This window comes from Archocentrus centrarchus, chromosome 3 (genome assembly GCF_007364275.1).
Source record: "Archocentrus centrarchus isolate MPI-CPG fArcCen1 chromosome 3, fArcCen1, whole genome shotgun sequence".
In the NCBI taxonomy this organism is placed as follows: domain Eukaryota; kingdom Metazoa; phylum Chordata; class Actinopteri; order Cichliformes; family Cichlidae; genus Archocentrus; species Archocentrus centrarchus.
Window position 1 is genome coordinate 7643186 of NC_044348.1, and position 22786 is coordinate 7665971.

The 22786-nt window shown below is 41.5% G+C and overlaps 1 protein-coding gene across 2 annotated transcripts in view; it reads left to right on the forward strand.

Annotated features, from left to right (window-relative positions):
• Window positions 1-15103: 15103 nt before the first annotated feature.
• Window positions 15104-22786, forward strand: part of fbn1 (fibrillin 1) — a 61786-nt gene continuing 54103 nt past the window's right edge. Inside the window, exons 1-7 of one of the 2 annotated variants that reach the window (XM_030718587.1) lie at window positions 15104-15135; window positions 15303-15388; window positions 15613-15892; window positions 17830-17912; window positions 18831-18929; window positions 19742-19837; window positions 21489-21584. In XM_030718587.1, the coding sequence (XP_030574447.1) occupies window positions 15702-15892; window positions 17830-17912; window positions 18831-18929; window positions 19742-19837; window positions 21489-21584 (565 nt within the window). In that variant the 5' untranslated portion in view covers window positions 15104-15135; window positions 15303-15388; window positions 15613-15701. Of the gene's footprint in view, window positions 15136-15155; window positions 15389-15612; window positions 15893-17829; window positions 17913-18830; window positions 18930-19741; window positions 19838-21488; window positions 21585-22786 lie in introns of those variants that run through there. The other variant, XM_030718576.1, reaches the window with a different exon arrangement.

Consider the following 22786-nt stretch of genomic DNA (forward strand, 5'->3'; position numbering starts at 1 on the left):
AGACAGTCAGTCAATTTATCAGAGCAGTGTTGATAATTTGAACAAAGCTAATGTTTGTCTATAGATAACCTTTCTACTCTCGAGCAGGATAAAAGCATATTTTTGTTCTGATGTAAAATTACATTTGCCACTTTCCATGAAAGGCAGTAATTTAAGGTGAGTTCAAAGAGACCGATGTTGAGCTAAAGAAAAAAAGTTTAGACATTCAACATTTGACTAGGTATGTGGTCTGTGCCAAAGAGGCTACACTAAATCATTTTTGGTGCCAGATTTATTAAGTAGATGATGTGAACTACCTGTGCTGATAGTCCATACAAATGAACCTGCTCCTAACAAACATGTAAAACATCACGGTCACCAGAAAATCCCAAAAATCTTACGAGTGACATAGAAAGAATTTCTTAAAGACTTGATAATTGTGATAACCAATGACACTGACACTCTGATTTTAGAGACCAAAAGAGTTATTGCACTAATCCAGAAAACAATTGGTTTAATAATTAATAATTAAAAAATGATGATTGAGGTCCACCACATAACTTTTACAGCCCCTGGAACCAACAATTAAAATTATTGAACAATGTCCACAAAATCTCCACTGTGTGAAACTGTAATTCATTATACAATAATCTAATTCAAAACATGACCTCCAGTAACAGATGCAGGCATCCCTGTGCATGAGATCTCTGTCCACCTCAGCACCACGGCTCTGTGAGGTCTTGGGTTTTCTCTTGCAGGAAGTTTTACTGTTAGAGTCATTTAAATATTCAGCTTGAACAACAAAAGGGACTTTACCTTAAATACTTTGAGCACATGCTGAGCATTCATTTGTTAGCGCATGCATGTGTGTTCTTTGAACTGATCTCGAGATATTTCCTCAGAAACAGGAAATGATAAACTTTCAGTAAAATCTTCAAGTTCTGTGGCTTTGGTTCAGATCCAGAGTATTAATAAAAAAGTCTGAAGTTGAATTCCTCTGCAGAATAAGTGCTGATGAGCCTGAGGGCATTAACTTTACACACGCACGCACGCACGCACACACACATACACACACGTTGTTCAAATGACAAAGCATTCCCATACCCTGAAGCGCCTTAATGGAACAATTAAAGTCATAAAAAGCACCCAGAATACGAGAGCATGAAATTGTTCCTCGTTTCAATGTTATCAGAGTCACACAGAGTTCAGATCTGGAAGGAAGCAAAGCAAGGCTTGGCCCACTGACTAGGCCATGTTGCAGCACTTATTACCATTCCAAAATCTACATGTATGTTCCCCCAGAGGCAACCCAGAGGGGGAGACACGTGAGTCATGTGAGGATTGCAAACAAATGCACAAAAACAGAGACCGACGGGTTTTCATGCCTGGTTCTATTTCCTGTTTCCACAATTCAGGGACCAGTGAGGGTGTGCTGTGAAAGAGAGAGCCACGAGTCACTGTTAAATGAGTATACAGTGAGTTGCTGTTGGCTGGGGTCAGTGCAGAATAGATGAGTGTGTGTGTAACCCCCACAGCGATCGCCTCACTCCTCAGCAGCGATCAGTCTGAGCCTTTACCTCCCTCTGCTCGTAGGCTCGCTACCCTGGCTTAGCATGGCAACTTGGCAGGCCTTTCTGAGTGGAAACACACACACATGCACACACACACGCGCACAACACACTTTGTCCTCGAGCACAAAATGCCCTGAAGTTTCTTAACCTCTTCCAAATCTTCATCTTTCCACTCTCTCTTTATCATTGCCCCATTGGAAACTAGGTCAATGTCAGTTCATGTCATTAGCTTCTGCTCCAGCTGTGCGTGTGTGTGTGTGTGTGTGTGTGTGTGCGTACTCCAACTGTGCCTGTGTGTGTGTGTACTCACACGGGTGTGCATGATCATGTTCAGTTAGCAGCCATGCTTATCTGCCACTTGGCTCAAGAACTTCCTTGAAAATGTTTGTTTTCATGCTCTGTGCTGGTGCATTGGAATTGAGTCTGCGTGTGTGTTTGTGTGTGCGTGCGTGTGTGTGTGTGTGTGAAAGAGAGAGACACACAGTGATGATGAGGGGGTGGGGGATTCCAGGATTCTTGCACGAGGCAGCAGACAGATGTGGGAGACTTGAATCAAAACTGTTTTGTTGGCCAACTTCAAAAGGCGACTTCTCCTCCAGTGTTGGTCTCTTTTTGCTTTCCATTCCTCTGTCATTCCCTCATGCTTTGGCCAACAGCTCACGCTTCACCCCTTGGCTTTCATGCAGAGTGTTGGAATCTAGCAAACAGCAGGACGGATGTTTCAGTAAATCTTTATCATGCTGTGAACTTTTTGTTTTTGCTCTCGAGGACCCGTGGTCTCTTTAGGAGCCCAGAAAGCATACATAACAGTGCACCTTCATTCATAACTTTTCCCACTTTTTAAGAGAATTCCTTAGATTTTGAACTGAGGTCTCAGAGCTTGTAAAAGATTATTAAATAAACTGAAGTCAATTTTCTCTCCATTTATGGTTGGTGTTGATTTATTTTATTTAACTGTCACAAACATTCACAAATCCCCCAAAAGTGTGCATTTGGATCTGTCCTTGTAGTTTAATTGTTTGTAACTGACCCCCAAACAACTGTATTCAACATAGTATATGTATAGTATATAGTATATTGGTGAGTATATTTACTCACCCATCCAAATCATTGAATTCAGGTGTTCAATCACTTCCATGGCCACAGGTGTATAAACCAAGCACCTGGGCATGCAGACTGCTTCTACAAACACTTGTGAAAGAATGGGTCGCTCTCAGGAGCTCATTGAATTCCAGTGTGGTACCGTGATAGGATGCCACCTGTGCAACAAATCCAGTTGTGAAATTTCCTCACTACTAAATATTCCACAGTCAACTGTTAGTGGTATTATAACAAAGTGGAAGAGATTGGGAATGACAGCTACTCAGTCACAAAGTGGTAGGCGACATAAAATCACAGAGTGGGGTCAACAGATGCTAAGGCGCATAGTGCACAGAGGTCACACCTCCAAACTTCATGTGGCCTTCAGATCAGCTCAAGAACAGTGCTTAGAGAGCTTCATGGAATTGGTTTCCAACAAACGCAGTGGTATCAAAGCCTTACATCACCAAGCACAATGCAAGGCGTCGGATGCAGTGGTGTAAAGCACGCCACCACTGTTTGGGGATGGCCCCTTCCTGTTCCAACATCACTGTGCACCAGTGCACAAAGCAAGGACATTAAAGTCATGGATAAGCAAGTTTGATGTGGAAGAACTTGACTGGCCTGCACAGAGTCCTGACTTCAATCCGACAGAGCACCTTTGGGATGAATGAGAGCGGAGACAGTGAGCCAGGCCTTCTCATCAGTGTCTGACCTCACAAATGCACTTCTGGAAGAACGGTCAAAAATTCCCATAAACATTCCTGAACCTTGTGGAAATCCTTCCCAGAAGAGCTGAAGCTGTTATAGCTGCAAAGGGTAGGCTGACATCATATTGAACACTATGGATTAAGAATGGGATGTCACTCAAGCTCGTATGTGTGTGAAGGCAGACGAACTAATACTTTTGGCAAGTGTATATCCGACAATCCCATCAGTCTCAGCAAGAATTGTATTTAGAGCTAAAAAAGCTAATGTTAGCATGATAACCCCAATCTGTAATATATATCCATATATCCGCATGTTAGCATTGTTGTTGTTTTTAAGATCTTGTAAATGAAATGAATCCTCTCAGAGTTAGTAGCATGGTGATAAATTCTTACTGTTACTTTAAAACAAGTTTGATTTATGCTTTGGAAACAAGACCCCAACCAAGGTTTACAGCCTCAGGTCTTTGTTTTCTTTTCTGTTAGTGCTATTTCTTCATCAGTGTTAACAATCTCCTTCTCTGGCATCCTTCTCACCTCTTCTCTGTTCTTCCTTTTACAAAGAAAAAATGTATTCATGCTTTAATAGATGCCCTAGCATAAAGTAATGACATTAATATTGGCATAATGTGTAATTCTCTGTCTTTTTACATGGAGTGTGTTTATGGTTCTCTCGGTCTGTGAGTGTCTCTTACAGATGGTGGCAGTGAACCACCAGCGGGAAACAGGGAATGTTTTCCATCCCTAAGATGGTCAGATTCGTGTGGGGGGACACCAACGCTGCATAAATCACATTTGGAGGGGAGATAAGTAGGCAAGCTGGAACAGCTCGAATAGCTACTATATCGACTGCACCCCACAGACCCTTAATGAATCTGTGAGTATTCAAATGTGGGGTGGGAACACCTCACACCACAAATTAGAACCTCAAAAAAATAAATGTATGCAAATATACATGCCAAAAGGTCATTATTTGGTCATAGGTTTGCTTCATTTAATACAGCTGTTAGGCATTTTGAGAAAATTACATTGAAGCTAAAGGATAGTTAGCACAAGGTTATATCTGTGCTGTATCTACACCAGCCACTGTAAGAGCTGTGAGTGGAAAGCTTGGACACTACTTAGATTTTGTCCTAAAAGTAAGGGCAAAGGAAATATTTACACATTAGGGTTTGTCATTACAAATTCATTGAAAGGGGAAGCAGACATAAAACAATATGGCATTCAACAAGAGCCTTGAGCCAGAATTGTGCTTGGGACTTTGCAGTTAGCAATCAGGAAACTGTTGCTCATAAACACACTTTCAACAAGGTCACCTCCACTACAAACCTACAGCTCGCCTCAGCTACACCTCTGTAGCTATGGTTTTTTGCATGGCAGCAGTCTCAGTAGTTACGAGTAAACAAAGGAACACAAAAGCATGTGAGGAATATTGATAGAGTCCAGTGTAGAAGAGGATATCCAGCACTGGTGTTTGTGGCAGGATCTTTTTGTGAACTACAATACTGTGCAAATTTCTTAAGCCACCCCTCATTTCTTTATATTTTGCTAGGAAAATGGGAAATAGTTGCAACGATTTATTGATATGTGCAAACATACATGGAAATACAGTATCTAAGGCGAAAACAGCTTGTCTGATTATAACGAGTTTAAAGGACATTCAAAGCTCTTCTTTAGATGTTGGCTGCTGTTTGTTCTGTTCTCTGCCAAGATGATCCCACACTGCTTCAGTAATGTTGAGGTCCGGGCTCTGAGGAGGTCGATCCATTGTCCTCCATTTGTCCAGTTTCCTCAAATTTTTAAATGGCACACTGCACACCATACTGAGATATGCCAAGTTTTCAGTTAATAGCTGTTTGGGAATCACCTTGTTGGTGCAAAAAAAAAAAAACTATTTTATGTCTGTCAAACTGTGTTATCTTTGGCATTTTTCATAGATTCAATCAAATAAATGGGAACAAACTATAAATCAGTTCAGAAAGCCTGGAGGACTATTGCCCAAGACCACTTTTTAAAAAAAAAAATTACAAGAAAGTTGGGCACCTAGAAACAAAATACAGGGAACACTCAAATAACACATCCTACATCTGAATGAATGAAATATTCTGATTGAATACTTTGTTCTGTACAAAGTTGAATGTGCTGACAACAAAATCACACAAAAACCATCAATGGAAATCAAATTTATTAACCAATGGAGGCCTGGATTTGGAGTCACACACAAAATTAAAGTGGAAAAACACACTACAGGCTGATCCAACTTTGATGTAATGTCCTTAAAACAAGTCAAAATGAGGCTCAGTATTGTGTGTGGCCTCCACGTGCCTGTATGACCTCCCTACAACGCCTGGGCATGCTCCTGATGAGGTGGCGGATGGTCTCCTCCCAGACCTGGACTAAAGCATCCGCCAACTCCTGGACAGTCTGTGGTGCAACGTGACGTTGGACCAGACAAGGGGTCTGAGGATCTCATCTTGGTACCTAATGGCAGTCATGCTACCTCTGGCAAGCACATGGAGGGCTGTGCGGCCCTCCAAAGAAATGCCACCCCACACCATTACTGACCCACTGCCAAACCGGTCATGCTGAAGGATGTTGCAGGCAGCAGATCGCTCTCCACGGTGTCTCCAGACTCTGTCACGTCTGTCACATGTGCTCAGTGTGAACCTGTTTTCATCTGTGAAGAGCACAGGGTGCCAATGGCGAATTTGCCAATCCTGGTGTTCTCTGGCAAATGTCAAGTGTCCTGCACGGTGTTGGGCTGTAAGCACAACTCCCATCTGTGGACGTCGGGCCCTCATACCATCCTCATGGAGTCGGTTTCTAACCGTTTGTGCAGACACATGGACATTTGTGGCCTGCTGGAGGTCATTTTGCAGGGCTCTGGCAGTGCTCCTCCTGTTCCTCCTTGCACAAAGGCGGAGGTAACGGTCCTGCTGCTGGGTTGTTGCCCTCCTACGGCCTCCTCCACGTCTCCTGGTGTACTGGCCTGTCTCCTGGTAGCACCTCCGGCCTCTGGACACTACAGTGACAGACACAGCAAACCTTCTTGCCACAGCTCGCATCGATGTGCCATCCTGGATGAGCTGCACTACCTGAGCCACTTGTGTGGGTTGTAGAGTCCATCTCATGCTACCACGAGTGTGAACGCACCACCAACATTCAAACGTGACCAAAACATCAGCCAGAAAGCATAGGTACTGAGAAGTGGTCTGTGGTCCCCACCTGCAGAACCACTCCTTTATTGAGTGTGTCTTGCTAATTGCCAATAATTTCCACCTGTTGTCTATTCCATTTGCACAACAGCATGTGAAATTGATTGTCAATCAGTGTTGCTTCCTAAGTGGACAGTTTGATTTCACAGTAGTTTGATTTACTTGGAGTTATATTGTGTTGTTTAAGTGTTCCCTTTATTTTTTTAAGCAGTGTATAAAGAAATCACTTGAGACTTTTGCACAGTCCTTCATAATTTACTCATATGTTCATTTAATCCACTTTTAGGTCATCACTTAAACAACAGACATTTACTGTATACTGTGTTACTTAGTGAGTTTAAGACATGGTGGCAGGCCAATTTAATCACTTAGGACAGAGCAAGGAAAGCAGTTTCTATATTTGTGCTCACCAGCTGCTTGTTATTTAGCAGAGATGTGAAAGTCGTTTCTCTGTATTGGTACATAAAACTTTTTCACAGTTGCCATTTTGACAAGTAACAGTAGATAAATACAGGTGTTACTAATCACATTAATTAAGTTTCTGTTTAGGGACAGAGCATTGATTATCATGATTAGTAACACTTGTGTTTATCTACTATTACCTGTCAAATAACTATTACACTATTACAAATCCAAATAGTTGCAGTAAAATGGGTCTACAAGGTGGATACTTGTATGAAATGTTCTTGATTGGGGTTTAATGGTTCCATTAATATAAGTTCCTTTATATTAATTACGCCGGGGCAGAGGGCTTTTCTCCATACACTGTTCCTTTTCTGACGTAATGTCCTCTTTTTTCAATCAGGGGTGACACCGGCGAGTGTGGCCGAAAAACACTTACACACACCAGCTATTGAACTCTGCTCCCAGGATACTGACTCACACTGTCATCCCTGCAGTCCTCCTTTCCTTCTGCACATAGCCTTTCCCTTTGAAAGAGGCATCCTCACCATGAAAGGGACCAATTACAACTTTTTATGACCCAAAAAATTCAATTTTTGTTCTCCTGTTAGAAACTAAATTTAAGGGAAATGAGTTCATGCAGTGCCTAGGTACGCATAAGGAAAATGATCCACTTGGAGACGAAAAGGGATTCCTCTGAGCTATTTTTGTGGTTATGTTTGAGTTTGTGCTGCACCAGTGCGCAGTATGTAGTGCACTGTATGTCAGTGAAGGGGACCGTTTGAGATGACAGATGACCGAGCCCAAGCAGTTCATTTCCATCATTACATTATCCTCATAACAAAAAAAAGCGCGAACTTACATGTAACACTGTTACACACATACACACCAACGTAGAAAGAAAGCGTGAGATAGAGGAGGCGAGGGGAGGGGAGGGGGTGGGGGTGGGGGTGTGGGTGGGGGTGCTCGTTTCTGCTGCAGCTCATTTTCTTGAAATATTTCATATGAATATTGGCAGCAGTTGTGCTGCAGAAGACAAAAGGAAATGAACCGTGGCTGCCAGAGCCAAAGACAACATACAGTGTGAGAAAGTCTTGCTGCAGTTACTGCTCACAGCACAGTGAGAAGCAACCTCAATCTAAGCTATTAAAAACTGCCAGGGGATATGAGAAGATGTGCCGGTGAAAGCGAATTATAAAACGTAGGTTGTGCTGTTACTGAATGACAGCAAGTTGGTATTCTGAGGAAAAAAATTCTCCACACCAGCAATAAGGCTGCACTTCCACAGTGTTTATCTAATCTCTGTTTCAGTCTTACTATTTCAGGCGTTTTTGGTTCAGCCATTTCAGGACAGAGGAGTAAACATTCCCTAAAATGAAACCCACGCTCGGCTCCTAAAAGTAAGGAGATTAGCTGAGAGACTGAAAGAAGGATGGGGTGATACACAGAGGTGGGTGGTGGGAAGGAGGAAGGTAGGGTGGGGTGAGGGGGTGGTGTCTTACTGTAAATGGCATCGACTGTGCTGAGGAAGCGCAGAGGGCAAACCTGTTGATGAGAAGGATGACATGAGGAACCAATCCTGCGGTAGACTCGGCTCTGACATCACTGCTATGACTCTGGGAATACAGCGCAAGTGCGTCAGCCCCATTCTTAAGTATTCATGTATGCTTCTCTTTAAATGATTTGCTTAGCATTACAGGGGAAATCCAGTAGTTTTACACATGATGATCAGAGTAATAGACTGTGGAATTTTAGTCATCTGGTAGCCACATTTGTAGATTATATTGAGTAACTCAGGAGACACTCACTGAAGTGGTATGACTTGAATAAGCTCAGTTTGTCCTTGGAAAAAACAGAGTACTAGCATTGTACTCTATGAACCAAAAGTAAGCCTGTACTCTGAGAGTGCAGTTTTATTGGGCTGATACTGCATGCACTGTGAGGTCTTTAAGATACGATGGTGCCTGATCATTCAGGACTTTGTATATGAGGAGAAGGATTCGATTATTCATTCAACTAGAAGCCAATGTAGAGAAGGTAATATGGGAGAACCATCTCTCTATCTGGTCTCTCTATTCCATGTTATAATACTCTATTGTTTTGCATAAAGTAAAGTTTTTTCCGTCTCATAATCAGGAATTTCACAAAAAATGTTTCAGCATCACTCTGAAACATGATGTTGCAAATTTTAGCAATGTTGCAAATGTAAAATAAGGCAGTCTTACATATTTATTTTATATTTAAAGACATAGCATGTTAAAAAAAATGATTCAGTGGGTCCTCGGGGTAGTACTGGAGGCCAAGGTAATATGACTGTGAGTAATAATTCTGTTTCTGAAACTTTTAGGAACAAATAGAATAACTTCTGTTTTGTCTGAATTTAAGAGTTGAAAAATGAATGTTATATCCAGGCATTTATGTCTGCAAGACATTCCTGTCATGTATCCAAGTCATTTGTAATAAAGCTGGATATAGAAGTGGAAATGTATGCAGTTGGTCTGCAATAGACTGGTGATCTGTTCAGGTCGTACCCTGCCTCTCACCCTATTACAGCGGGGATTAGCTGCAGCACCCTCACTGGATAGATGGATGGATGGATGGAGTGTTTTCTGATATGAGCGGTATTACTGGAAGCCTGTGGAAGTCAATCAATCGCCAGTTAACAGAAATTCTTATCATTTAATTGGTTAATCAATCCAAAAAGTTTTTTCTACTTCACATTTATCTTCTTGTCTTTCTGTATTTGTGTGCCACATCTCACTTTCAGTCGTTTCTTTTTTTATTGTGAAAGTTACCTTCCTTGTGTGACTTTTTTGTGTATTAACTTCCTGCCTTGGCTTTGTTTCTTTTCTCTTTTTTTGCTACCTGTGTTATTATTTAGTTCACCTGTGCTTAATTAGCCCTCTCTGCATGGTGTGTGTATCGTCTGTGTCCCTTCATTCAGTCTTTGTACATTTCTTATCTGGTCTGCATTTCCTCTTTTGTAATATTTCCTGAGTTTTGGTTTACCTCATTACCTTTTTGGACCATCATATTTTGATCTGATTTGTTGGTTTGAGTTTGGATTTTATTGCGTTACTGCTTCCCTGTTGCAGCGCCTTCTTTCAGTCTCCAGGAACTTAGGAGATTAACCCTAAAACACATCATATACAGCTATAATCATCCATATGATCCAAATGTGTGATAGTTTTTGAGGCCATATTTTGTGTCACTGCAATAATGTTATTTTCTCACCCACTGTATCTGCTGCTGATTGCAGCATTATACACAAACAGTGGTAGTTTAATTTCATTTCTCCAACAGCAACATAATCAATTTTTGAATTTCAAAATGTCAAACAACCAGCCTGAGTACAGCACTCTGGTGAAGGTAGGCCTATTTTACTCACCACAACTGACAGATGGCTGCAGTAGAAGCCTGCTCATGGCTAATGCCAAGAGTATTTTGGTGTCGTAGCCAGCGAGCTGTCTCTGATTCACCCCCAAACCACTTGGAATCTAATACTCAGAATTCAAAATCTAGTACTCAGAATTTCACCCTCATCTCAGCTCCAATCCAGGTCACACTTCTGCTGCAGAGAGGGTAATCACAGTTAGACTCAGTGAGAGCATTGAGGCTCCAAGACAACCAGGGGGAAGCCATCTTACTGTAAACCTCTCCAATCACTGACGGCCACGTTTGCCAGAAATCAATCTGTTGTTATCTTAGTGTAATATTAAGTTCAGCTTTAGATGTCATTCACTTTAACCAAGCATACTCAACAGTACTTCCAGTATTGTATTTCTTCTATTATAATGGAGTGTTTGAATGTGGGTCCAAATAATATTTAAGTGACAAGATAATAATGTTAGAAAGCACAAAAGTTCAAATGGATTTTTTTTAAAAAGAACTCAGCGAAAAGAGCAGAGAGGAGAAATGTTGAGCAGTTTCGGTGAAAGTGGTGGTGTATGTGTTCTAAACCATTAAAAATGTGCTTTTCCAAAACCTTAATCAAAGAGTTCTGTTATTACCTTTGTAATGGGTGACACAGTACCTGATAGAAGAGACGGTGATGGCCCACAAGTTTGTGTAATGATTGAAATGATTGAAGGGAGAGCAGCTACTATCTCAAAGAACACACTAGTAAATCTATAATTTAGAGCATAAAGTTCATATAAAAGATGGACATAGCCACGGTGACATCATGCATTAGTTCTTCTTTTGTTCCTTTTTTTTTTTTGTGAAGGCATCAACTCACACCAGCAACTTTGGTTAGCAAGGTCCAGACAACAACTGTATGTGTGCATCACATAGACCCAGATACCTGCTCATCAGTGTTAAGTACCAAACAAATAAAATACTGTAATTTTACTCATCAAAACCCTGACCAGGAGCAGAGTGCAAATCAGTGACTGAAATCAGTGGAGTTGAAGCCCAGCAGACAGCTACCAGCTGCAGACACCTAAGCCACTATCCATAGTACAGTACCCATAATTAATCAGACTTTAAGCATGAATGTGATTTAAACATGTGGTTCAGAAAAAAAAAAATATCCACCCTGTACAGTTGTTATACAGGAGTAAAACTGTTTTTGTGCCATGGATGGCATTGTGGCACGATGGAGTGGGGGTTAGCACTGCTGCTTCACAGCAAGAAGGTCCTAGGTTTGATTCCGCTTTAGCCGGGGTCTTTCTGTGTGGAGTTTGCATGCTCTCCCCATGTTTGCGTGGGTTTCCTCCCACGGTCCAAAGACATGCAATTACTGGGGTTAGGTTAATTGGTCATTCTAAATTGCCCATAGGTGTGAATGGTTGTCTGTCTCTCTGTGTTGGCCCTACAACAGGCTGGCAACCTGTACAGGGGGTACCCTGCCTGTTGCCCTATGTCAGCTGGGATAGGCTCCACCCACCCACCCCCCCAACAGGATAAGCAGAAGAGAATGCAGTAGAATGTTGTCTAGTGTTTTTTGAGCCAGTCTCAAGTGGTCACTCAAGGAACTGCAGGTTTTGGCTCTTTTTTTTTTTTTTAGATGTACATATCCTTTCTAAGAGAGCTCCTAGTTTTTGATATTTCATAAACCCACATTTTATTCATAGCAGAACATAGAAACATGTCAAATGTTTAAAATGAGAAAATGCAGCATTTTAAGGGGAAAAAAAATATATAATTTTGAATTTGATAGAAGCAACACGTCTCAAAAAAGTTGGGACAGGGCCATGTGTAGCATCCCCTCTGAGGAGAGCAGCTGCTGAACTTTTAGGATAGGGATGTTGTCCCAATCTTGTATGATAGATGATTGTAGCTGCTTGACAGTCCTGCGTGTGCTTTGTGTGTCAAATGTTTTCAGTTGGTAAAAGGTCTGCAGTGCAGGCAAGCCACTTCAGCACTCAGACTCTTCTACTATGAAGCCATGCTGTTGTAATAGCTGCAGTATGTGGTTTAGCATTGTCTTGCTGAAATATGCAAGACCTTCTCTGAAAAATTCATCTGGATGGGAGCATATGTTGCTCTGAAACCTGTATGTACAGTACCTTTCAGCATTGATGGTCCCTTTCCAGATGTGCAAGCTGCCAATTCCACAGGCACTAATGTATCCTTGTACTATCAGAGATAAAGGCTCTTTAACTGAGCAGGGTCCATGTTTTCCACAATTTGTAGACAGTTTTTTGCATATTAGTGAACCTCTGCCTATCTTTACTTCTGAGAAACACTAAGATGCTCTTTTTATACCCAGTCATGTCATGTGACCTGCTGCCAATAACCCAAATAGTTGCAAAATCTTCCTCCAGCTGTTTCTTTTTAGTACCACTCACTTCCAGCCTTTTGTTGACCCAGCACCAACTTTTTTGAGACATGCAGCTGCCTTTAAAATTTAATGACATTTGCAAATCATTATATTGCTTTTATTTACATTTTACACAACATGCCAGCTTTTTTGGAATTGAGGTTGTATATGTTTATATAATAGTAGGGGACTGGACTTAATATAGACACTGGAAACAAGTTGAACAGCTTTTTTTTTTACATTAATAAGAAGACAATTCAGCTGAAGGAGTTAGTCTTATATGAATCACAATTTTCATTTTGGGTCGTATTAACATAATCCCATGTCATGAATATGTAAAAATATTGGAAATTTGCTATCAAAGGTGAAGGAAAAAATATGGACTAGGACTTTGCAGTATGGAAGCAAATTTTTTTAAAAGCCTATAAAACAATCACCAACATTTCAATTTGTCTACGAAAGATAACCACCAGGCAGGAAATTTGAGTTTTCATATGAAACAGGAATGGTTTTACAGGTGGAGGCCACTGACATTTTTTCCCTCCTCGTCTTTTCTGACTGTTTTTTTCCACTAGTTTTGCATTTGGCCAGGCTCAGTGTCAATACTGGTAGCATGAAGCGATACCTGGACCCTTCAGAGGTTACACAGGTAGTCCAACTCCTCCACGATGGCACATCAACACATGCCATTGCCATAAGGTTTGCTGTGTCTCCCAGCACAGTCTCAAGAACATGGAGGAGATTCCAGGAAACAGGCAGTTACTCTAGGAGAGCTGGACAGGGCCATAGAAGGTCCTTAACCCATCAGCAGGACCGGCATCCTCTCCTTTGTACAAGGAGGAACAGGATGAGCACTGCCAGAGCACTAGAATCCTAACCATCCCTCATCTCATTAGAAGCATGCCCCAACATTGTCAGGCATGCTTACAAGCACTTGGAGACCATTATGAGTTGCTGCAATGAAATTTCAGCAAAGGCTGATAATAGGTAGATTGCTAATTTTTATTTCCATTTATTTCCATCCCATTGAGACCTGATGTGTCTGTATATATACATATAGATATAAACTGGACAGTAAAAGCAGATGTTTTTTAAGATGCATTTCAAAGACATTGATTAGAAAAAGTTGGACTGGATAAAGTTATTCAAAATTGAACCTGTAGGACTGCACAGTGGTTGCTCTCAGGGAATGGCCTCACAGTTGGTTGTCTTGAGGCAGACGCAGATTCTTGGCAGTCTGCTCAGGAGCAAACGTGGTCTTTTACGCAGTGATGAAGAGGCCTTGCAGAGGGCAGGACTTTCCAGTATAAAGAAAAAGGAGCACAGCATTGTTGAGACTAAGTTTGAGGTGGTGGGCAGATATCCAACTGGAGATGTCAGCGGGGCTAATGGAGATGCGTGCCTCAACCTGAGTGTCAAAGAAAAGAAAAGCTCGGGGAGTTGATATAAACTATCCTGTACTCCAAATGAACACCACATAAGGTGGGACACCTGTTGGAACAGCTGAGGCAAGTTTGTCACAATTTTCTTTACAGAGGAGGTGAAAAAATGGACAGAGAGTTACATGAGCACAAACATGGAGAATCCAGTGTTTTGCACCGGCAACGTTCTGTGGTGATTTTGTGCAACTTTGTCAAAGCTATAAAATCTAAAATGCAAAATTAATATGCAAGGCTTGGGCTGTGTTCAGACATGTGTGAGAGGAAAACACAGATAATAGAAGGAAACAAGAAAACCAATTGCAATGGAACACATACACAACGTCAAAACCTTTTTTCCTTCTCTTGGTTTTAGAGTGATAGCAGACTTGAGAGAGGAGCCAGTCTGACTCTATATTTGCTGGGTGTGGCTGCAGACACAAAGCAATGTGTGTGAAAGCTATCACTAAACTGGACAAAATTCCTCAAATCACACAGTAGGCACAGTGTAAACATCCACTGGACTTATACTATATTAAGAAGAATAACACTGAGACAGAGAATGAAAATGTCAGTATTATTTGTAACTGAGAATAAGCCAGAAGGGTTAGTCTGATTATCTGATGGAACTGATCTATAAATGATTCAGTTGATAATTCGCAGCAGTCCTATACTGTATCCATTGCTGTTGCCTCACCACATTTACACAAAGGATGACAGGTGTTCTGGTTTTAAAGATGCAAAAAGTTATGACAGTTATTTCAGTGTTTGAAAAAAACAAAAAAACGCTTCTAAACGTCTTCATCCTCCAAGTTTTTCTGGCTCGATTATAGTGACGGTATATGGGGCTGAAGGTCCGTTGCTTAAAATGCATTTTTGAACTCTGGGTTATATCGCGAGAGCATGGAGCGGGGGGGGGGGTGGGGGGGGGGTGCAGTTTTGGGGAAAGTTGAGCTGAGCAGGGATGAGGAAAGACCTCAGCTGGGAAGGAGAGACGCAGTGAGTTTTGCCATTCTCATCCTCTGGAATGCATCAGCTCACTTATCTGTGCACAATCCACACACAACTGGATGCGCACGAGCAGACTTCACAAGTTGCAATGTACATCTGTTTATAGCCTGGCAGCCTCACAGAAAGCTTTCAGTCACTTTTCTTCTTTTCCGCAGTTTGCTTCTGAACGTTTTTACCTGCAAGTAAAAGTGCAGACAGTCCTCTGTCGGGTCCCAGGCGAATCTCCTATCCGGGAGACAAGGTAAGGAAATCCTCATGATCACTTTTTACACTGCATGCTTTTTGCGACTGTGAGTTTATTCTGACTTACTAATAGTAGAAAACATATACCAGCTCAGTGAGAGTTGTTTTTTTTTTTTTTTTTTTTTTTTTTTGCGCACCATTTCTTACAGTCTCCCCTGTCTCCTATGCAAATGATTTTTTGTTGTTGTTTGTTTCCTTATTCTTTCATTTATTGTTGTGCAGCTTTGACTCCAGACAGGAGAGGTCGACAGGGCTGTTAAACTACATAAGGTGAATTCCCTTCACTGAAGTCGTACAACTTGAGAGTGGATATGCCAGAAATGAAGCGCGGAGGACGGTTGCTGCAGTTGACCGTGGCTCTGGTGGCTTTGCTGTCGCTCTGCGCCGAGTATGGACACGCAGCAGAGCTGGAGGACACCGAAGTCACCGAGCTGTCGACGAAGCAGACCGACACCAGAGCCAATAGGGCCAAGAGGAGGGGAGGGACGGACGTTCTCAGAGGGTAATGTGGTTCTAATAATTCGGCAAAGTCCGTTTCTTTTCTCTTTTCTTTTAAAGCGTGAGCAGGTGTCTCACATGCTAATTGCTGGTTCCGCACAGACAAAGGTGCGACAAAGGTCAGAAAACTCTTTTGTGTGTGTGTGTGTGTGTGTGTGTGTGTGTGTGTGTGTGTGTGTGTGTGTGTGTGTGTGTGTGTGTGTGCGTATTTTTAATAAGGCAGACTGAGACCCACAAGTGACATCGTCTGTGATGGGAAGTTTGGAGCAAAGTTTAGTAATTAAATACTGGCAAGAATATCACATTCCTGCTGACTGCAATAATAAATTACATCCAAACAAAGGAGGCCATTGGTCGTGTGTGGCTGTGGCAGAGAGAGAGAGAGAGAGAGAGACTAACAGCCTAATCCTCTTTCTAGCCAAAAACACCACACCCCAGTTGTGGATAAATCACATCTGCAGCTGTACACAGTGGGTCACTGCTGGAGAGGTTGTGTATGTGTGTGTGTGAGAGAGAGAGTGAGAGTGTGTGTGAGAGAGAGAAAAGAAAGACAGACAGAAGGAAACCAATACAGAAAAGAAAGAACGTCTGTGTCCAGTGATGACAGCAAACAGCTGATGAAGGTCACACAGCTCAATGAGCATTCTCCACAGGCATTTTTATTTGACATGCTTTAAGTTAATCTATCTGAACATCTGGGTTCAGAGGCAGGAAGTGCATACAGGCTGCATACTGTGTCATGCGGACTTACCACTGTTTCCAACATCCAAATGGCTTCATTATTCACATCGTGGATCTGGTCTGAGTTACAGTGTACAGTATATATACTGACCTCTGGGTCAATGTATTCCAGATTTGTAGTTTTGTAGGATGGACCAGGTGTTCACTTTCATGTCAGAGGAAACATTTTTGTACAGGTGCAGTAAATTTCTTAAAATATGCGGTTGCACCCACGTATCCGACGTCACAGCATATTCCAGTATATCCCAGCATGGTTTTACGCTGGGTCACAAGACAGCTCTATCTTATTTATTAGATACTTGTAATGCTAAAAAAAAAAAAAAATTGAATGAATGAATTAGTTTTTCCATTTGTGCAGCATTACACCTTTTCATGGTTTTCATATTCAAAAGGAAGGGAGCTTCATATGATGTGAATACAAGTGCAAAAAAGCTCAGGAACCATGGGTAACTTTTTTTTTTTTTTTAGAAAAAGTGATGGACAGTTTATGGTTTTTCAAGGACTGCGAGAAAATAATTTCAGTTCAATTCTTTGGCACATCAAAAGAAGACTGAAGATTGTCATTTCCTTCTGCAGTAATGCATGGTTCATTACTGGCACATGGTATCAGTGACAAAAGATGGGGCATTAAGTGAAATACGGCATGACAACGAGGAGCTGAGGTGGAGGTGGGTTGCAAAGCAGCTTGCAGGTGTGCAGCAACTGTTTTCAGGCTAAAGAAGCTTAAATAGCCCACCCTATATGATATTTACTGACTGAATTTCTACAACAGTATGTTGAGTCTTGAGATAATGTGGACTTGCTTTGAGATCAGCTGATCTGCTGGGATTACAGTTTAGGTTTGCTTTGTGGCCTGCCTGATCTAACACTATGCCTAATTTTTAGTATTTTTGGGAGGGTCTATGCGTTTGTGTATCTAACAAAATATGAATGCTGTGCTTGGACAACACAGACTCCAAATTGCGATTTTATTAAAGTACCTTTGAGCAATGTGCCATTATTCCTGCCACCTGCCCAGTCAAGAAACAGGACATCAGTTCCTGCAATATGTAGACCAGTAAGTAGTATAGAGTAATTGTTGTTTGGTGTACTGAATGTAAAGCCCTCTAAGAGAAATCTTTGGTATCTCTTAATTAAAGGATTTGTCTTGAAAGTATTTGAACTATGTGACATGGATCATCACTTTTTGATCGTCTGCAGACCAAATGTGTGCGGCTCAAGAAATAACGCCTACTGCTGCCCAGGTTGGAAGACTCTGACTGGAGGAAACCAGTGCATTGTTCGTGAGTATCACCACCATTATTCTACTTGCACTTATTATGCAGTAACTTACTCATTCAGTACAGTTAAAACTTTTTCAGTCTTTCTTTCTTATTTTTTAATTGAGGCCATTCAGTCACCTACTCCTCCTCAGGTACAAAATGCTGCCATGGACCTGTTTAAAGGTGTCTGGCAAATGGTGGCTTTGAGCCAATATTAAGCAGCTGGGAATTTATTTCATTTGTTTTTCTGGTGTTCTGGGTGTGGTTTCCTTTTTCAAGTATATTTGTTGTATTTACTCCCCATTTCACTCAGTCAAACTCCCCCTCTCCTTCACTTACTTAGTAGACAGAAAAGTCTGAGGAGCTGTAGAGTTGTGTGATTGCAGCACGGCTGGTTGGCTGGCTGGATGCCGGTCGCAGCTCTAATGACATTGTTTAGCAGTGGGGTTCATGGAGTAGGGTTCAGTGGCTAGACTCTACCTGATGGGAGCTGGGGGGTGGGGGTGGACCATGCCAGCAAAAGTCTGTGGGAATGAGAACAACTGTGCAAAAGCAGACAGCACCAAATGAAAACACAACATTTATGGTAACAAAACTCACAGAGGAAAATAGCTCAGCTGTGTTGCCAAGAGAGTTTCTATAAGTAAACCACAAAGAAGGGCAAAAGGAAGATATGGCCTTCTTTGGACTGTGGTCTGTTTTTGAAATATTGTAGATGAGAGTCTAGCGTGAGGTTTAGATCATGACTTTAGCTGCAACAACTGCAGTTCTAACCTGAAATTCAAAACCTGCAGCCGACAGGCTGACGAGCAGCAGATGCACAATATCAAAATTTCTCTCACGCAAAATAAACACAAATCCTGGTGCCGTAACGTGAGCATTGCACTGTTATTTTGGCTTGTATTTTCTTTGACTGAATATCATTTTTTTTATTTGCAGCCATCTGCCGGAGCTCATGTGGAGATGGTTTCTGCTCCAGACCCAACATGTGCACCTGTCCCAACGGTCAGATCGCCCCATCCTGTGGATCCAAGTCAGGTCATTCAGCACCTCCCTTTTTGATGTCTTTTTTTTTTTTTCTTAACCAACTCCTTTGAAGCTTCATGTGTTTTTTAATATATAGTGTGCATAGGTGAGAGGGGCAGGGGGACTGGTATTTGGCCAATAGCTAAAGATCATTATGATTTATGCAAATAGGAGTGTAGTTGAAATGTTTTTTTCTTTGAAAATTATGGCTTTGACTACACCCTCATCTTTGCATTTTTTTAAAATAAAGGGGCTGTTATCTTAAGAAAAACATTTCACCATTTGACAAGTTGTGACAGCTGACGGATGAAAGAAAATATGCCATCTTATACAGATTTTCTCTGATAAAATTGCAGAAATTGCAAATGGACTGAATTTTTGACATTTAAAAAGCACTATTTTTTTTCCCCTCCTCATCATGAGTAATGGGCACCGCCTTACATACACTAACATACGAGATAGAAACTACCCCGAGATTGGAGCAAATGATATATGTTGCAATCATATTGTTGATAATAGCGGCCAGTTTTGTGGGTTTTGCGAACAAGTGTGCGTAAGTGTCGACTGGGTGTGTGTATGCTTTGGAAGATAACCACAATCAACATCTTCTCTCTGTTGTTCCCTTCCCAGTGTGCTCATCTGTTTACACGCCATAAATTTATAGGAAATATGTGGAAGCATAACGCTTAAGAAACATGGTTCAGACTCAGTTTTGTTTATGTCGTAAATACAATCTGCAACATATGTTTGGATAAACTGAACTGAACCCTAACATTGGTCCGTGCATTCACGTGTGTGTATCTTTGTATTGTTCTGCCCCACAGTCCAGCACTGTAACATTCGGTGTATGAATGGCGGAACATGTGCAGAGGACCAGTGCTTGTGTCAGAAAGGCTACGTAGGAAATCACTGTGGTCAACGTAAGGATCATTAAAAAAAATTACTGTGACTATCTTCATTATCTACCCCCTTTTAAATTCTATTTCTTAGAGTTTCTGCTTCTTAGAAATGTACTTTTAAGCGTGTAGTTAGTGCTAATTAGCAAATGTTTTCACACCAACACGGTACCATCAGTAGCATTAAGTCCTTCTAGAAGCAAGTCTCACAACTCGCAGGAATCTGGGCACTTATGTGGGTGGTTAAAAGAGAAATGTAGAGGTAATCAATACTAGAATACAGATTTATTGATTAATTAAAAACTTTCTGGTTGCCTATGACAGTATACAGATCAACATCTTCATTCAACTTTGACCTTGTACATGAAAAACTAAATCCATCCTTACTGCTCCCATAGGAGTTCAGAGTATAAGTAGCAGCCAGGTGCTGCTAATCAAATGAACTTGACTAACTGATCATCAGTGAGTGTGAGCACTGCTATCAAAGTGGACGTTTTGACAGCATTCAGGTGTGCGTTAACACAATACTGCAAATGAATCTTGAGGTCAGAGAAATTGCAAAAAAGCCAAGAGCTACATCTCAGCCTCTACAGGCCTCAGTTAGCACGTTACATATTAAAAGTTCATGACAGTACAATTAGAGAATGACAAAGCATGGCTTGTGTGGAAGGGCTGCCTGGAGAAAGCCTCTTCTCTCAAAAAAGAACATGGTGGCACGGCTTAGGTTTGCAAAGTTACATCTGAAGAAACCACAAGACTTCTGGAACAATGTCCTTTGGACACACAAGGCCTGAGTGGAGAAGGTTGGCCCTAATGCACAGCGCCATGGTTGGTGAAAACCAAACACCTCATATTAACTGTAAAGCACGGTGGTGGAGAGGTGATGATTTGGGCTTGTGTTGCAGCCACAGGACCTGGGCACCTTGCAGTCATTGAGCCGACTCCTCTGTATACCACAGAATTCTGTAGTCAAATGTGAGGCCACCTCTCTAACAGCTAAAGCTTATCCAAAACTGGGTCAGTGCTTTAGCTGTCACTGTCCTGACATCAAGGACAATGATCCCAGATCCCAAGTGCAGCATCAAATCTGCAATAAAATGGCTGAAAAAAAAAAATGATCGAGGTGCTGCAGTGGCCCAGTTAAAGTCCAGACCTCATCTTGATTAAAATACTGTGGCGGGACCTTAAGAGAGCTGTGCATAAAAAAATACCCTGTAAACACTGTAAAGATGAGTTGACCAAAATTCCTCCACAATTATGTAAGAGATAAAGTCATACAGAAAATGATTACTTCAAGTCATTGCTCCTAAAGGTGGTCCTACAAGCTGTTGAGTCATAGGTTGTACTAAGTTTTTCACAGGACTGCATAGAGTCCTGTGAAAAATTCCCTTTTCACGTGACTGTACTTATTATAGTTCATTACAGTAAAGAATCATTATGTGTAGCTGGGATGTTTTCATCCATGGTTTTAGCTAAAACTAAGAGTATGTGGCCCAACCTTTGATGCCCATTTCTTACTCCACCTAACCTCAGTTTATTGATGTCATTGTGTTCCCAAATTCCTTCACTTAGTGTCTGCTATATTTGGTTAAACCCTGAAAACACAAGACTCATGACCAGACTACACAGTGCTGTCCTGTTGTGTCATTGTCGGTTTTTCTCTTTCCTTCTTCAGCGGTATGTGAAAATGGCTGTCTTAACGGAGGAAGGTGCGTGGCTCCCAACAGATGTGTGTGCACGTACGGCTTCACCGGGGCTCAGTGTGAGCGAGGTAACGAATACCACACCGCAGCACTCTGCATTTCTCTCATTCACTTTACGTCAAACTGTTTCTGTGCTCTACAGTCACTTCTCACTGCTGCTGAAGAAGTTTTTTAAAAGAACACGTGCTGCTTCTGTAAAAACGTGACTTGATGTTGAATGGCGGTTGTGTGTCTGTGTGTGTGTATATATATTTTTTTTTTTTTGATTGAAGACAATTCCTGCTTAGTCATGCCACCGGCTCCAGGAATGCGGTTTGTTGTGGAACATTTGCATTTCAAGCTTGAGCTCAGAAATGACCATTATTTTCCACATCTGCTCTGAAACAACGCTTTGGGGAATGTAATGTCTTTCTAAATGTGAGCTGTTTGTTAACTGAAGACCTCCCAACCTCATGTGGTTGCTCTCTGGCACATGTGAGCAAAGGCTCCAAAGTATACAAGCACACGCAAACCGAGGGTAGCCTGCACTGTGTTTGAACAAAATGTGAGCATTTTTCAGTGTATGTTTTGTGTTTGTGCTGAAGGCCTGCAGCAGTGATGAACTTCAGAGGTCAAAGTGGTGACCTTGTAAAGCTAATATTTGGATTAGCAGCCGAGATCTTAATTAGTAATGTCCGTTTTGACAAGGTCATGCTTGGGAGGGCTGTCGTCTTAAGTCCAGCTGAGGATGTTTTTTGGTTTACTTTAGTATGTTCATTATCTTCTACCTAATAACTATCTGGCTGCTCTGTGGTTTAGTGCAGTGCTTGTGTGATGGGTTTCTACTCTTCCGTGTGGAGCTCTGGCCAGAGGGTTTGTGAGACTCCACAGGAATGTAAATTTAGCCTTTTTTATGAACACATTATTTTGTCAATATTCATATTTTTCAAGAAACATGAAAAAAAAGAACAGAAAAACATCTTTTGTCTTGTATAATGATTTCTGATGAAATAATTATGTGCAGGCAGGGAATATGACCGTAACTGGCATTTGATTTACCATGTAAGGTGATGAGAATGCAAACAGATGATATGTGTCTTTGTATGAATGAAACAGGTATACTTTTTGTTTGCATATTTCTGGCAGCTACTTAGAGACTGCTGTCATTTATCTTAACACAGTATATTGCACTGAGTGAGGTATCCATTTATGCCATTGTGAGTTCATGTTTAGCTGAAATCTAAGACTGTAAAAGCCTGAACCAATCAGTGCAAGCTGTGGTTTTATAGTG